This window comes from Abramis brama, assembly GCF_963993115.1.
Source record: "Abramis brama genome assembly, chromosome: 6".
Lineage (NCBI taxonomy): Eukaryota > Metazoa > Chordata > Actinopteri > Cypriniformes > Leuciscidae > Abramis > Abramis brama.
The window spans coordinates 18,460,937-18,478,337 of NC_139968.1; the positions used below are offsets into that span (position 1 = coordinate 18,460,937).

Sequence of the window (17,401 nt, forward strand, 5' to 3'; positions counted from 1 at the left end):
AAAGGCTGTATTTAGCATGACAGGCCAGTAGTTAGAGATGTCACTTTGTCAAGAAACACCCCGTAAACATGTAATACACATGCGTGAACATGCAGTAATCATGCGCATGACCTCACCATTTTCACAAATTCACATTTTTGTTGTTTACATGCAAAGGGGAAAGTCATTTTTCAAAATGTTTTCAGGCCCCTAAAACGCCATTGTCATGTAAATGAACGGCCAAACGCATAAAAGGTTTTCAGTTGAAAATGGTGTCGTGTAAACATACCCTCAGATCAGTGTTTCTCAACTCCTGACCTGGGGACCCACCTACCAGAGCATTTTAGAGGTCTCCTTATTTAAAACACCTGATTCAACTACAGCGTCTTAGTGTTGAGACTAGGGAGACATCTAAAACATCCTGCGAGATGAGTACTGATGACTGGAGTTGAGAAACACTGATTTAGATCACTGTTTCCCAAACTTGTTCTTGGAGTACCCCAATGGTACACACTTTGGATGTCTCCTTTAACACACAATTTATGTCATGGGGCCTTTACTAATGACATACAAAATATTAATTGCTGGGAAGCATAGTTCCCTGTCATGAACCAGTATATTGTGAAAATGAATTTGGGCAATAGCTCTAAACATTGGGACACTAATGAATCAATTTCCTGCAAACAATTCTATGGACATGCTTTAAAATTAGTTTATTTATTTACAACATCGCTGTATATCCTTCTGATATTATTTGTTTATTTTGCATCTACAGTGACATCATAAAATATGCACTCGCCCTCCATTTTTGTCTGATTGAGAGACCATAGAAAACATGTCGATATTACTGGTAAATGAGCACCCAGTGCTCACTGTTTCTTTTTACAGTGCTTTGTGGCGTTTTCTACAGAGCAACCATTTCGGTACACAGGAGAGATTTTGACAATGGGACATGTAATGCCTGACTCCCTGGCCATTGCAGTGACTAGGTAGCTAATTGAAACACACCCTTAGATGGTGATGTGAAATGATACATTTATATAATTGAAATAATAATTGATAAATCCTGAAGCAAGTGCTTGCAAGACAGCAAAAGAACTGTCTTTAGAGTATAAAGGGGTTGGTTCCAACTTAGGTTGGAATTTAGAACAGACCCTAACCAGAATGTTTGATGAATATCAATATAGTACTGCCTGCAAACAATGTAATGGAGGAAAACTTCTTTGGGTCAAGTCAATTCAGGATAATGGTGCTGGAAGAATACAGCTTTAAAAACAAGAAAAGGAAAAAAAGGTGGAGAAGCGAAAAAAAACTGTTGGTTAGGCAGCAGTTGGACTGTTGGGACGGGCTATGTGCTATGGAGCCATCCTCCATCTGTCAACACGGGGAGTTGTGATTCTTGCATCAGCAGAGCAGGGCTCAGCATCAAGAGAAATGGGGTGAGGAGGGAGGGAAAGTGAGAGAGAGAAAGAGAGAGATTTTTAACAGCAGCTAAATTCTCATCAGGCACGCTAGACTGAACGTCCCCTCTTCGAAGCAAAGCACGAAACACCGGTGAGGAGCATCTGCTCTGTGGCTTTGTTGCTTTATAAAAAAGTGCAATGCGAAGACTCTGGAGAAATCGTTGTCCATCTTCAGTTTGTAAATATTAGTTTTGTGATTCAGCCATCACATATGGTTCATAAATGGACATGGTTCTTGTATAACTGTCAGTATCCAGCCATTTTTTAGACATTATCAATGAAACATGCTAAAGTTTTAGGATTATTCAAGATGATAATGGCTATAGGGTATTTTTACATTTGATAGATGTTGTAACTTAATGGATTTGTATGACTTGGTCAGCAGCAACTGAGCCTGGGAAAATTTGTAGTGCATTTTTAGTAACGATGCAGCAGTTTTTCATTTGAAGGTCTTTTTGGAGACTTTTGTGTGCCTAAGTCTCCTCCCCTTTGACTTGCATGGCATGAAATGTTGCTTGTAAGCCAAGCTCTCAAGATGAGATGGCGTTCTCCTTACTCCAACTGCTTATTTAAAAGTATCAAAAACACTTTCCATTCTTCAGTCAGCCATCAGTTGACTCAGATTTATGTGTTTAGGATGGTATTGCATTGTATGTTATGGCTCTGTGTGTTTCGAAGATTTGGAGAGCAGATGTTTGATGTTTTTGTGTTGGACAATTCACACTTTTTAAAGTTTAAGTACGTTTCCCCACAATAGAGCAAACAACTCCCTCTAAAAGCTTTAGTGCACTAACTCCACAAAATAAAGAACAAGCACAGAGGACCTGGAGCACATATAGGTTTAAGTGTATACTACCTTAGATACTTTTGCCTTTTTTTATATAACAGCAGATTTCCCAGAGTCAACAGCCCAACGATTATCTTAAGGTAAATCCATGTTTTTTTCAGCCATTAAATTAAATGAATCTGAATTGTTGTCACTAAGCTGTGCATTGTATTATATTTGTTTTGTTGTCTTTGGTTGAAGTAGGATGTCTTCCCAGTCTGTGCAATTTAAATTTCTTTTGCAGTTCAATTGCAACTGACGCTTTTAAAATGTTATGGTTGCATTATGGAGAGAGTGGGAGTAAACCATTTTGGTTCAGTGTCTGTAACTCTTTTATTCTTAATTATACTAATCTTATTCCTAAATTGTAATTAATATCAAGTACAAAGAATGCTGCTGTTACAACCAACCCCACTACCAGATGGGTTGTAAAACATAGACATCAGTTTTCAATGAATTTATTGTGATAATCAAATCAATAATTAAGCCATCCAGCATTAAATGCTAAATCTTTTAATGCAAAACAGCAAATACATTAGAATGTGTTACAACTCTTTCGGTCGACTTGGCTAGATATTTCTTTTTTAGATGAAAAGCTTGGATCTTGCATATCAAACTAATCAAGAACCTGCTGATTCAGATGATATCAGTTCTGTCAAAACTGTGTGGAAAATATAAAAGAATTATGGGGAAAACAGTCTAACAACTTCTGATGTCACTTCAAAGGTTGCCAATCATGTATAATATTAATTTCACCCCTAGCTTCTATCTATCTATCTATCTATCTATCTATCTATCTATCTATCTATCTATCTATCTATCTATCTATCTATCTATCTATCCAGTGAAGTAGCCTCATTATGCATGATCTCAAGGTGAGAAAACTGCTTAATGAAGTTAATGTTTTAACATTAAGAAAATACACAGAGAAAATCTCTATCTATCCTTTACCAACACATCCCGAAAGGGGCCTTGTGCGTAATACAATTGATGTACTCGGTGCTCGCGCAGGATTTGTCGTAATTGACACTCACGCGAGAAACAAGGAACAGCCCCCATCTGCTGGTAGGATCGCTCGTGTCTCACCCTCATCCTCATCCCTCTCTCACCGCAGCACTGCTGGGGCTTCAGGACGGCGCTCAGCGGCTCACGGTAAAACAACACTTTTCTATTGCTTAGATATATACGTTAATTATGCTATTTATCGGTGTAAAGGATCATTTGCGTTGCTTTGCAGATTTGCCTCAGAACTCGAAAAAGAGTATTTATACATAATGGGCGAGGAGAGACCTTCAATTTGCACATAGGCCTATATATAGGGCAGGTGAGACAGGTAAAAGATAATGCAGGCGAAAATTCAATGTAGATTGAAAATTGAATTAAAGATTACTTTGCATATTGAAGCCTGATCTGGTATGCAACATTTAGACGTTTCGCTATTCAATTAAAATATTGACATCTCGATTTGTGAAATTAGTACAAATAAACCTAAATATAACAGTAATTTAACTTTGATTATATTTTTCGTTTGTAAAAATCAAATTTGATGGTCTTTGAGAAGGGTAGAGAGCAAAGGTTATTTTTTGACAAATTGACTACAACTTGATTCGTTTTTGCTTGTAATAAAATTTGCTCGCGCATGAGCTTAAGGACTTAGAGAAAAATAATTAGATGGTTAAAAATCTAACAACTGAAAAACACGATTTTTTTCGATAAAAAAAAATATTTATTTCTGAAGCAAACATAAATGTTTTTAAAAAAAGCAATTGTAAGCCAGTATACAAACTCAAGACTGTAATTTGCCTCGTATTCCTGTAGCCTAAATGCAAAAGTTACTGCTATATTGCATTTGAGATTATCAGATTTTGACATGATTTCAGTCGGACCAATTAACTCGCATAAAGCTCATCTGGTCGCTGACAGACACGTTATTTACACGTGAGATAAACCTTTACCGTCGATTTTATGAAGTTGATGGAAATATAACCGCACGATTGAAAGCTGTTGTAGGCTATTTGTGAGCTGTATAGCCTACTACCTCAAGATCAGGACGAATTTATTCATTTCTTCTAATGGGCGAAATAATTCATGGATATTCTTTTTGAGAGGAGGGTATGGAAAAAGATGAATATATTGCTAGACTAATTATAAACACATTGGACTGAATAGAAAGATAAAATTACACAAGGAAGCGGCTAGACTTAGGCTATTTAAAATATATTTAAAAAAAAAAACATCTAAATAAAAAAGATAATTACAATGCTCACCCAAATCCTTATTTAAAATATATAAATCGAATAAATGGCGTGTGTAAATTTAATAATTTTAAGGCTATTCTCGTGCAGTACTTAATAAAATAAATTTGCGAAACGAGTGTTACAGTTTAAACGCTACATAAAGAGATGCAAAATATCGCCTATAATCCATTCTGCCTTTGATATCATTACTATTACGACTAATTGGATTCAGTTTGCTATCAGTGAGGTAGGTATTATCATTCTCAAATATAATTCTAGACCATTTCTCGTATGTATTCGTACAGAAAATAAACTGTGGCAATGAGATTCATTTGACGTTTGACATCTGAAAATCAAAGAATGTAAACAACTGCTTATTCCTCCTCCCAACAGCATCGCTCCCCTTCCCTCGCTCTCCTTTCTCTTTCTTTCTCCCGCAAACACACAAGAAGAGAAAGAGACCAACACACACACACACACACACACACACACCTTGATAAAGCAGTCTGACAACTTTTTAAATTATGCCACCACTTTAGTCCACTTTCATTTTACAGATGTCACACACTTTATCCTCAAACATTTGTTTTACATTTTCTTATTTAAGCATAAAATACATTATAGCTGAATTGAATTTATGCAGTTGAGATACAAGGTGCAGAGTGCAATTTAAAGAAAGCAAGTAATATATATATATATATATATATATATATATATATATATATATATATATATATATATATATATATATATATATATATATATGGGTGCTTCATAATACACATGCTTCAAATATATGCATGCAAATATAAAAACGAGAATATACAACTGTACTATTTTAAGGAATTTAAATTTAATTATAAATGACACAGACTTTCAGTTGCATCATTTGCGATAAGAAACTAAACAACCAACTCCATAAGATAATTTCCCAATCGCAATTTTCCAACAAGACACAAAACTAAAGACAGCTCAGATGAATAACAGTGTGATTCAACACTTAATTCAGTTACACTTTTGAACCAGCATTAGAAGCATAAGCTAAAAACTACAAGAAAAAAAGAAAGCCTCAAAAAAAAAAAAAAAAAAAAAAAAAGTGGCAAACTGCAGCTAAAAAGAAGTAAAAGGTCTGTACCAAGTGCTTTCCAAGCTCGTGTTGCCCATCACCATCGGTTTGAAGAGAGAGTGACAGGTCTTTGTTGGTGAATAGAAATCAGTGGCATTGGAGAGAGGGAGGACTCCTCCTACCCAATTACCCGAGCTGGGCAGGCGTTTGCTCTCTTCACAAATAGGACACAGGATCTCTAACACACACAGTCCCAAACCTGACTTTCAAGCATTCGGATCCCCAGTAGGAGATTGGGACTATCTGAAAAAACAGGTTTAAAACATCCTTCAGACTTCAGCTTTGCCTTATATCGTCCGGACTATACTTTTTTTTCCTCCTGCACGAGACATTGGAGAAGTGGACTTGTTCTCCTGACTGTTCCAGCGCCATCCATCAAATTCCACCGGCTATATTTTTAAATATTGATTGCATTTGTGTGAATTTGTTGGTGTAGATCCACTCGGATGTTTTAAGGATCCGGAAAGCTGTATATGGAAGTTGTGGGGTGCAAGGCGAAAGAAAGCAGTTGCACATTGCGTCCAGCAGCCATGCTTTTCCACGGCATCTCTGGGGATCATATTCAAGGGATCATGGAGGAGATGGAGAGGAGATCTAAAACCGAGTCTCGTCTGGCTAAAACAGTCCAGATGAACGGACGAGAAACGGTAAGATTTTGCATTATTAGCGTGTTTTCCGTTTGAGCAAATCTCAGCACGCCTAAACTCTTTATAGTCGCAGACTTCACAGTTTGTAACCCACTTAAAAACACACCGAAAATTAGTTTAATGTACGATCCTCGTTTTGCAAGATTAGCAGGCCTCAAGAAACATGGAAAACAAAAAGTCATGTTCTGGAAGATTTTTAAAGTAGCCTAGCCTAAATTAAATTGTTTAAATGGCGAGGCTAATTTGTAAGTAAAATGTATTTAATTAAAATAAAAAAGGAGGGATCTTTGTAGATAAAAATGTACATATTTTACATTTTTAACTATATTCTTACAAGTATTATATAGGCTTAATTTGAGCAGTTGTCACAACACAACAGAATAACTTCTTATAAGACCACGAAATAAATAAAAACACTACAAAAAAGAAGTATAGGCCTACTTTATATGCATATGCCAATGTGCTAAACATTCAATAAAGCTAATAATAATTGTAGTTATTAGTAGTATCATTAAGCATATATGTATACTTTTGTAAATTGGATTTATTTTTAGAAAATTCTACAGTTATAAACATCGTAAAAACAAAACATAGGCCTGCGTTATAGAACTATGCATTATATCTCATTTTGCCTTAATAAATCGGCATATCCATCTCGCACTATGATAACAATTACATCTAAAAATATATATAGGCTATATCTGCATAGGCTAATTTGTTTTATCAGTCAGGCTTTATTTTTATTTAGTTTTAGTTCTAAATCTATTGTGGCAAACTCAATTAGTGTGGTGGGCCTATATTTTAATGAACGCATACACTTTCACTCACTCACTCCATCTCTTTATGTTGTGTTTTCTGAAGACTATGCCCTCCATGAGCCCAGAGAAGCCCGCGCTGTGCGCCGGCTGCGGTGGGAAAATCTCCGACAGATACTACTTACTCGCCGTTGATAAACAGTGGCATTTAAGGTGTCTCAAGTGTTGTGAATGTAAACTGGCCCTTGAATCCGAGCTGACGTGTTTCGCGAAGGATGGCAGCATTTACTGCAAAGAGGATTACTACAGGTAAGTTTAACTTTGAGGCTTAAACCGTGCATTAGGCCTGTTTAGTAGGCCCTGGTTAGTAACTTTTTTAAACGCATAAAGAACTGGTGTCATCAGAGCCAGTGTAAGCCATTGACCCATATAGTGATTTTTTGACACGCTTAAATTAATCTAATAAGGAGAATTAATTCATGCTGAATGCACGATGTGTTTTTTTTTCCTCAACTCAAATTATATCCGTTTAGGCTATTTTTACTGCCACTTAAATCTTGTAGCCTAATTATTGAATTTAAAGGAAATCCAAAATAATTTGTTCCTTAAATAGCATCACTGCGATGACCTAGTGTATTCAAATAATTCGAAACATTTTAAAATGATTTGATGAATCAAAAAAATGTTCACGTGCATGCTCTTTTTTATCTGCTATGCGTTGTGTGCTGTTCGTTAATGACCTAATGAACTTTATCACCAATGTGAGTGATTATTTTTGATTATAAATGACTCGTGCTGTTCCAGAAGGTTCTCCGTGCAGAGATGTGCCCGCTGCCACCTCGGCATCTCCGCCTCGGAAATGGTGATGCGCGCCAGGGACTCCGTGTACCATCTGAGCTGCTTCACCTGCACCACATGCAACAAAACACTGACCACGGGTGACCATTTCGGCATGAAAGACAACTTGGTTTACTGCCGGGTTCACTTTGAGACCCTTGTTCAGGGAGAGTATCACCCTCAATTAAACTACGCTGAATTAGCGGCCAAAGGCGGAGGGCTCGCGCTACCTTACTTCAATGGCACCGGCACGGTGCAGAAAGGAAGGCCGAGGAAGAGGAAGAGTCCAGCGATGGGGATAGATATCGGCTCTTACAACTCAGGTGAGATGTGCATTAAATGGACTTACTCAGTGGACGGGTAACATTGATTTTGGTTGCACTTTATATCCTTCATTGTTCGTGTAATCGCCTACATAAGATGTGAATAATTGTGCTTTCGATAAACATTGATTTTATTTTATTTTAATATTAGGGGGAAGCGGACAAATGCATTTAATTCAGTTGCCGTTTAAAAATCAACAGACAATCAAATGCAAACTTATATAATAATTACCGCAAGGCTCCCCTATACGCTAAATGCATTTCTCTAATATAGCCTGTTTTAGTGCACTGTAAAAAAAATATCAATAAGTTATGACAACATGTGTTTTTTACATTGCTTTAACTTATAAAAAAAGTTGAAAATTGCTTAACTTATTTTGATAAGTTACACAAGATTCAACAGATTTTTTATGTCAGTTTAATGTAATTTAAGTTGAACTGACTTAAACACCCAAGTTGATTGTAGGCTACTTAAAAATTTAAGGCAGCAAATTTGATATTCAATTCAGAAAATTCAATTTTATATATTGCACTATATGCAAAATTGCATTACAGTAGGCCTATTTGTAAGGGTCTGTTTGAAGTGCACTGTGTAGATAAAGTGGGACAGGTTCTTTCAGGGAAAGTGGGATACTTAAAACTTGTTCTGCGGGATTGTGATCATTGATCACCATACTGTTACATTGTAAAAAAAATAAAAAAATAATGATCGATAAGTAATGACAACATATGTTTTTTACATTGCTTTAACTCATCAAAATAAGTTAAACAATTAAAATATATAGGCCTATATAACTTGTACAAAAGTCAACTCCTTTTTTAAAGTCAGTTTAATGTAATTTTAGTTGAAATTACTTAAACATCCAAGTTGATTGTACTTAAAAATTTAAGGCAGCAACTTTGTTATTTTTTTCAGTGTATGAGCTAACATGACATAAACCATGTCATACAAGGAATAGAGCCTGTATAAATATACTAATAGCATTGACATGAGATTATATATTAGTTGTTGGTTGTGTGATGGTTTCAGGCTGGACCATGGTGGTCACTTATGATCATTAGTTGGCCCAAGCTGGTCTAGATAATGGATCAGATGGATTATCAGGTGGTAGGGCCACGGTATGCTTGTAGATCACCTTGGACCAGTAACAAACCAGCCACTATGTTCCAATAATAACCATCTTGATCATAAGATTTTTTTTATTTTTTTGTTTAGCTTTTAGTTCTTAATGCCTGCAAACAATAGGCTAGTGTCCCACTTTCGGTTCAAGTGAAAATCAGTGTTTTCAGTATGTTCAAATATCTAACATTATAACATAGAAATTACATTAAAAATTGTTTTAAATTAAAAAAATTTTTTGTAGCATCACAAAAAAATTACGCTCTATCGCGAATTCACAAAAAAAAAAAAAAAAAAAAAAATCTTACAACTGCATAGTCCACCCTCCATTAATACTGTAGCCTACATAATCCTATGCCTAGAATATTACAGAATATAGCCTACAAAAATAATGGGATATGTATAACATTGACACTGTATTTTTCCCTGTTTTAGGCCTATATTTGTTTTCTTTGGTTTGTATTTATGCGACAACAGTAGAATGTAGGCTATATCGCGCTTGTGTCTTGATGGTTGGATCTGATTAATTATAGGCCTCGCTCATTAGTGCGTCATCAAACATCTAATTTGATATTCTCAAAGGAGTGAACCCCGTGACCCAGCCCCGTGCACGTGCAAGGATCATAGCAATGTAGATCCATCGCCCACAGGCCTGTATCTTCCCTCGTATTACCAGTCACTATTCCTTCGGTTTTTCTAATTTTTCTACTTTTTAGAATTCAGCCATACGTCATAATGCACCCCCGCTGTGCCTGTTTTGTTTTGGCTGTTACAATTACTGTCTGCTTGGAAAAAATGTGGCTTTGTGTGCCAAGTTTCTGCCGTTCTTCATGAATGGAGAGAAATAAGGGTAATCTGGCTGTTAATTGTTCTCCGTTAATTGAATGTGACGTCGGAATCTCTGGCTTTCAACCAGCTCCGATTCAGCCACTTGAAGGTCATGGCTGTTCTCAGGACACAAGCGCGAGCGCACATCAGTTCGACTTTAAACTCCTTCGCTATTTTATCCTGACTCTAACGTGCTGTGAAGTTTGCAATATTTTATCATAGCTGCAGTTTGTCTTACAAAATTAAATGGTTGTCAGTTGTAATAATTCTCAAGTTAATACGACTTCCGCGATATTATTGATGATTGGTGACAGTTTTATTTACTGAGGCATTTTATTGTCGTTTTCGTTTTTTTGTAATTTTTTATTTTTTATTGAAGCATTTTGTTTGTTTCTATTTATATAATTTTTGGTACAATGTTAATTTTAGTTTTTCACCTTTTCTTCAATCTTTTGTTCTTTCAGCTTGCATGTTTAAAATATAAGCTAAGAATTATTTTCTTTTCCCATATACTTATAATTATTATTAGTTTTAAATTGTTTTGCATTTCAAAATGATATATAATTTTGCATAGTATTGTATATTTTCATATTCGTTAAAAACCCAATGCACCAGTCGACTTGTTGCATAGATATTTGTAGATAGAGACCTCTTGTGGCAAAAAGGAGCCTGGATCGTGAAGGCAACACTTGTGAGAACATTTTGTTCTCCTCATAGCTATAAATCATTGTTAATTCTAATAGTTAATTCTTGCTGTGCATTTTTTTAAATATATACTTACTAATAGTAATGTAAACACAAACGTAAACGGTGGGGTGAAATGAGCATCGATCGAATTAATTACCAAGTGAATTAAACGGTGCAGCGATTTAACATGAAGGCTACAACTGAGACTTTCGGTTAATAAATCATTTTAGCTATCCATGGCACGTAGTTAACGGGTATTAATAGCTGTACATCCATACATTATCAAGTCATTTAAGATAAAACGAAGGTGACGCTATTCATCCACCCAAATTTTCATATGAATATTGTAATAAATTGCAAAAGGTTGGCAAGCAGTTGTTTTTAATTTAGTTATATTTAAATTAATTTCGTCAGGTGTCATGTGATTCTAATGACTTTTTCACTCTTAAAACTAAAAGGTTCTTTTTTTTTGGCATCGATGGTTCCATGAAGAACCTTTAACATCCATGGAACCTACAAAAGGGAAAAACAGTTCTTTAGATTTTTAAAATGCTTTTCACACTCAGAAATGGGACTGTTCACTCGTTCCTTTGTGAACTAAAATGCTTCTTCTTTGGCATCACTGAGAAAACCCACTTTCGGAACCTTTGTTTTCAAGAGTTTAAGAAGTTAATGGCATGTTTATGATTCATTAAGTCATTTACAGCTGTATAGTTTTCGATACTGTATTTGAATCCTCAGTGTAGAGTTTGAAATCAAATATTTCTCTGACAAACATCGTTGAGTGATTCTATGTCGAATCTCATTGCTTTATTTTCGCCTGGTTCCGGTACTCAGGTTGTAACGAAAACGAAGCGGACCATTTGGATCGGGATCAGCAATCCTACCCTCCTTCCCAGAAGACCAAGCGCATGCGTACGTCGTTCAAACACCATCAGCTTCGCACCATGAAGTCCTACTTTGCCATAAACCACAACCCCGATGCCAAGGACTTAAAACAGCTTGCCCAAAAGACAGGACTGACCAAGAGAGTTCTTCAGGTAAGCGTCGCCACACAGTAGACTCCATTTCACATCCACACCAACACCTTCTCATCCCCTTCTTGAGTTGTTTGCTTTCCGTTTTAATCCATCAGTCATTTTTCTGTTGTTATGTCATGTTGTTAGACATTTTGCAAGGCAATATACTAAATAGAGGCTTAATTCAAGGGGCAATACTTGTGCACCAAAAAAGAAAAAGAAAATCCAAATTGATGGTCCATGTTTTCCAGTAGAATCCCTTTCAAAAGTTGAGGCCTGTTACTTTGTACAGCCTTTCGATTCACTTTGGCATTGTTTAGTAGTGATTAACTTTGTGATGTGAAATGATATGACTTATAAGTAGGCACAAATATGACAATAATTCCCAGCAAAACACAAAAAGAGTAAAGACACTGGGATTGGTTTGCAGGTTTGGTTCCAAAACGCACGGGCCAAATTCAGAAGGAACGTTTTGCGGCAGGAGAATGGGGGTGTTGATAAGGCTGACGGCACGTCACTTCCGCCGCCCTCTTCCGACAGCGGTGCTATGACCCCACCCAGCACGGCCACCACACTAACTGACCTGACCAATCCCTCTATCACCGTAGTAACATCAGTGACCTCTAGTTTGGACAGCCACGAATCTGGGAGCCCCCCACAAACTACCTTGACAAACCTTTTCTAACACGGATTTGCTGTTTTTTTTGTTTTTTTTGTCTTTATCCCACTTTATTTTCAGATTCTATTTTTATTTTCCACAACAAAAAACAAAAACCCTTTGGCGACCACAGAAAGACCTTTGGAAATGTAAGACGAGACCTACTAAAAATGTGTAGCATTTGCAACCGCGTGGCAGCTGAGTTTGTAGTACTTGTCATTGATTTGTTTTTGTGATCATTATAGATCAATAAGTTACGACAACGTATGTTTTTACAATGCTTTAACTCATCAAAACAAGTTAAGCGATTTTCAACTTTTTTATAAGTTATACAAGATTCAACTCGTTTTTTTTTTTTTTTTAAATGCCAGTTTAATGTAATTTAAGTTGAAATGACTTAAACATCCAAGTTAATTGTACTTAAAAAAAATTGAAGGCAGCAACTTTTCTTTATAATTTCAGATATTAAATGCCCGCCACAGAAAAAAAAAGTATGTCCGCATACAGTACGTTTCCAGTTTTATATTTTGAGTATATTCCGCAGGGAAAAAAAAAAATACACTGGGAATGTTTCCCATGAGCTCAAACGCCAAGTGGATGCTGCAACCTCAATTTAGGTCTGTTTTGTCACTGACGCCGGACTGTAATGCCAAATAACGGCGGTAATTGTTTAAAACGTTACCACCTAATTTGCCACAATGTGTGCGAATCAGATCACAAGGTGGCCTGGATCGTTTGCCGGGCCTCAACTAGTGGAACAACTGTTTTGAATGAAGATATCCAACGCTCAGTGACAATATGGTGCCCAGTAGGAGGCGTTATGAGTGATTTGTGAATGCGAAGCAGGAAGTTAATTGGGAAAGACACGCATCACCCTGTTATGTTCTGGTTCCCCCCCTTCTTTTTTAATGTTCTGCCACCGAACAGACCAAAAAAAACAACAACATTTACGGCTCAAGTTGGAGAATCGGTCGGGGCTCCTCGCTAGGGTGGAACATTTCCTTGTGTGATGACAAATTTGTTCTGTTGTAGAACAAAGTGGTACACTAGATCTGCTTCATGAAGTAGATGCTTAACTCAGTTCTACTATGTGCCTTATGCGACTTGGAAGAGAGTTTGTGAAAATTCAGGAGATACATGTTTGTTTGTTAAATGATTTCCATCCTTGGAACGCCTCACTAGTTTTGTACTGTTCTGTTTTTCATCTGATTTTTCTGAAGATCTTTTTAATGGTGTATTCTGTTACAAGGGGGCGGCGATGTCATAGAAGGCAGTTGTGCACTCTTTCAGAACTAGTTGGTAAATCCGAGAATCATATATATTGATCTTCGTGTTAATAGTACAGTACGTGTTCTATCAAGATTGTCCATGTTTCCTTGTTTCTTGAAAAAAGATGGTGTATAGAAACTATTTCCCCTTAAATATTTATGGACCAAACAGTTGTTATATCTTATTAAATTTGTGTGAATAAAACTACTTTGCTTTACAAGCGTTTTATTTTTCATTACACAAACCATTTTTGTGTTGCTTTCAGATTTAAACTTCTGCTCACACCCCCCCCCCCCAAAACAAACAAACAACACCAACAACAAACACACACACACACACACACACACACACACACACACACACACAACACGACATGACAGATCGAACCTTGTCTTGCTTTCATTCTGACATGGATTTCTGACTTTATTCTGTTTCTGTTGTTAAAGTAATGCCCCATGGATTTGAACCAAAGCCCTGTAGTCAATACAAAAAAATGCTTTTTAATGCATGAACATGGCTACTTTATACAGAAATACAAAGCACAGGAATGCTAGAAAGCCTTTTTTTGAAAAACTAGTACATAAACCTCTCAAAGCAAGGTTGCTCTGTAGTTTAATATAATGTTACTTTATGATTTTTTTTCAGGGAGAACAAATCTTGGGGCATTACAGCCAAACTTCACGACGTTTGAAAATTCCCTAAAGTATTAAAAGAAGCTTTGATCGGAATTCTTCACCATTGAAGACAAAGACAATATTAGGATCAGATTTTAGAGTGATTTAAACAACAACAAAAAATGTACCAAATCTACCAAAAATGTACTCCAAATTTCTTTTTTTCTTATTTCTTTTTTTTTTTTTTTTTGGTCCTGAATGTTTAAAAACATCTTCGTAAGAGAATCCACAACAAATGGGAGATTTTTCTTATGACTGAAATGAGGCAGGAAGGCAAAGAAAGATAAGTTGTACAGTACTGTAGATACATAACAGAGCAACCTTGCTCCAAGAGGCGACTGCAGGAGACGGGATCTACGCACGCATGCATGTCTACACACACACACACACACACACACACACACACACACACACACACACACACACACACTACCTTGTAATTCTGCTTGCTGTAAAACATTCCTGTGCAACAAATGTCACTTATCATGAACACACAGCCTTCCTAAAACTTGGCAGCAAAATGTCCGACCAAGAGAAGCTGGAAAGGAACACCATATGGCTGTATTTAAAATGAAAACAAGTTATTTAAAAAGGAAAAAAAGAAAAAAGATTCAGATTTTTGCATGCACTTCATGTTGTTGACGGCAATTTCAGGTGGATATTATTTTATATTGATGTTTCATTTGATGTCTGTTGTATACTATAACCTTAAAAGCACATTTCTTCTTGTAAATCCAAAATCTTAATACAAAACAACAGTAAAAGTCCGTAAAAGCATGTTTGATTTGACAATAAAAACTGGTTATCTTAGAAAAAAAAATATATATATTGGGTGTCCTGATTTTCTTAGTAACACATTCTTGTGGTGTTAGTAAAAAATAAATCAATAAAATACTAAAGGGAAATATTCCTTCTTTTTTATGTAATTTTGATGTAGTGGTAAATGTTTTAAAATAATATGCTGAATTTTTCTTATTGTAACAATATCTAAAAAGCCAGCTTTATTAAAAAATGCTTGTGTTTTACTCTGTTAAGTTTGTGTGGGGAAAGCATTGGGCCACATGGGGGCCTAGTAAACATAAAGTGTTGAATTCCTGCTATGCCAGACTTGTCAAGCTTAGGGCTGCATGCACATGCTGGATGACCGCAAAACGTAATTCTTTTCAGTCTGTGGACAATTTCTGTGCTGCCTTCATAAAAATGTTTAGTCAGACAACACAATGTGCTTCATGTGGTAACATATAAGTCACTTAAAGGGATAGTTCGCCTAAAATAAAAATTCTGACATTTACTCACCCTCATGTTGTTCAAAACCTGTATGAGTTTCTTTCATCTGTTGAACACAAAATATATTTTGAAGAATGTTGGTAACCTGACAGTTGACAGTAGCCATTGACTTCCTTTAGCTACTATGGAAGGCAATGGCTACCGTCAAGGGCGTAGATTTGGTTTGAACATTGGGGGGGTTGAAAAATTATTCAGCATATTTTTCATGTGATCATGGTATAAATATTGGGGGGGTTGTAATGCATAGATTTAAATATTGGGGGGGTTATCTCCCCCCTAACCCCCCCACAAACTACGCCCCTGGCTACCGTTAAATGTTTGATAACCCATATTCTTCAAAATATCTTATTTTGTGTTCAACATGAGGGTGAGTAAATGCTTACAGAATTTTCATTTTTGTGTGAACTATCTCTTTAAAGTTACAATATGTAAATTTTGGCGCTCTAGCGGTTGATAAACAAAACTGCAGGCGTCTGGCGGAAGAACATCATAGCCGGAGCTACTTCTCTCTGTTGATATGACGATTCACGCAGGTACTGTGGTCCTCCGCGGCGATTGGCGTCCTGCTCGGTCTAAATTAATCCGAATATAAATATTTATTTTAGGCCTATCGTAGTGGGAATCAGGATGACAAAACAGTTTTTGTAACAAATTTTGAACAAAATAGCGTAGCCTACCTTCAATGTGACTGGATCTACCTGGATAAAATAGGTAACACCAACGGTCATTTCAAGTGTCAAAACAGGGTTTATACGCGTAAGTTATATAGCTATGTAATTATATTATATATATTATTTATATATATATATTAATTTATATATATAAATATGAATTCCTCACGTTTATACGTCACATTCAGTAGTCCGTTGCCCTTTGGGCTAAAGTCAACAGACAAGAGGCTCTTAACACCCGTGACCGTAGGGAATTCTTAGGAAAACAAGGGACCTTGAGAGTTCAAAAGGAGGCGATGATGGGTTTATTTTTACACACTTGGAGGAGTGGACGGTCACCATAACCAGAAGCAAACAGGAAGATGGATGCTGTCCTCCCCTGCAGACAGCGATTACATGGAAATCTTTCTCTCACACACAAGGAGCCAAACTGCATGATGAATCTGGAAGGTTTGTGATTGTTTACATGAACATGTTCTATTATGAGACACTGATTTTATGTCAGAAAATATATATAGGCTACATTTCTTTTTTTATATATATACACTAGGCTTACAAAAAAAAAAAAAAAAAAATCTGTCCTCATTTAATGACTCTCATGTTGTTCCAAACTTGTAAAACTTCCTTTCTTCCTATGAAGAAAAAATATTTTGTGTTTCACATTTGACACTTATGCCCACAGATGTACAAAAATGATAGCAATCAACCTAGAGACAAATGAAGACCTCTTAACATTTCAATACTCTCTCCTTGATGGCAATGAGATTAAGTTGAAAACAAATGTTTCTTAAATATCAATAAAGACATAATAATGTTCCAAACTGTGCTCAGATTGACCAAAGTGTGCTATTTAAAGTCAGAAATCTCAATATTAACTCAAATATTTATCGAATTCTTCCACGACTGCAAGCTAAAGCTATGGTAATGTGATGCGATCCCTAGTGAAAAAAGTAGGCCTACACTTTTAAAAAGATCATTTATTACGGAAATAATAT

The 17,401-nt window shown here is 36.2% G+C and overlaps 1 protein-coding gene across 5 annotated transcripts; it reads left to right on the forward strand.

The window, feature by feature from the left end:
- The first annotated feature begins 3,310 nt into the window (after positions 1–3,310).
- On the forward strand, positions 3,311–15,472 carry lhx9 (LIM homeobox 9). 5 transcript variants are annotated; one of them, XM_084116925.1, is made up of 6 exons: positions 3,311–3,420; positions 6,068–6,278; positions 7,140–7,342; positions 7,838–8,193; positions 11,666–11,868; positions 12,278–12,679. In XM_084116925.1, exons 2-6 carry the CDS (start codon positions 6,105–6,107, stop codon positions 12,530–12,532), a joined length of 1,191 nt encoding a protein of 396 aa, XP_083973051.1. In that variant the 5' UTR covers positions 3,311–3,420; positions 6,068–6,104; the 3' UTR covers positions 12,533–12,679. The 5 variants fall into 5 exon arrangements, with proteins under 5 accessions (XP_083973051.1, XP_083973053.1, XP_083973055.1 ...); XM_084116927.1 differs by lacking the exon at positions 3,311–3,420 and having other exon boundaries at positions 5,784–6,278; positions 12,278–13,994; XM_084116929.1 differs by lacking the exons at positions 3,311–3,420; positions 12,278–12,679 and adding an exon at positions 14,420–15,472 and having other exon boundaries at positions 5,796–6,278; positions 7,841–8,193.
- The last annotated feature ends 1,929 nt before the right edge of the window (positions 15,473–17,401 follow it).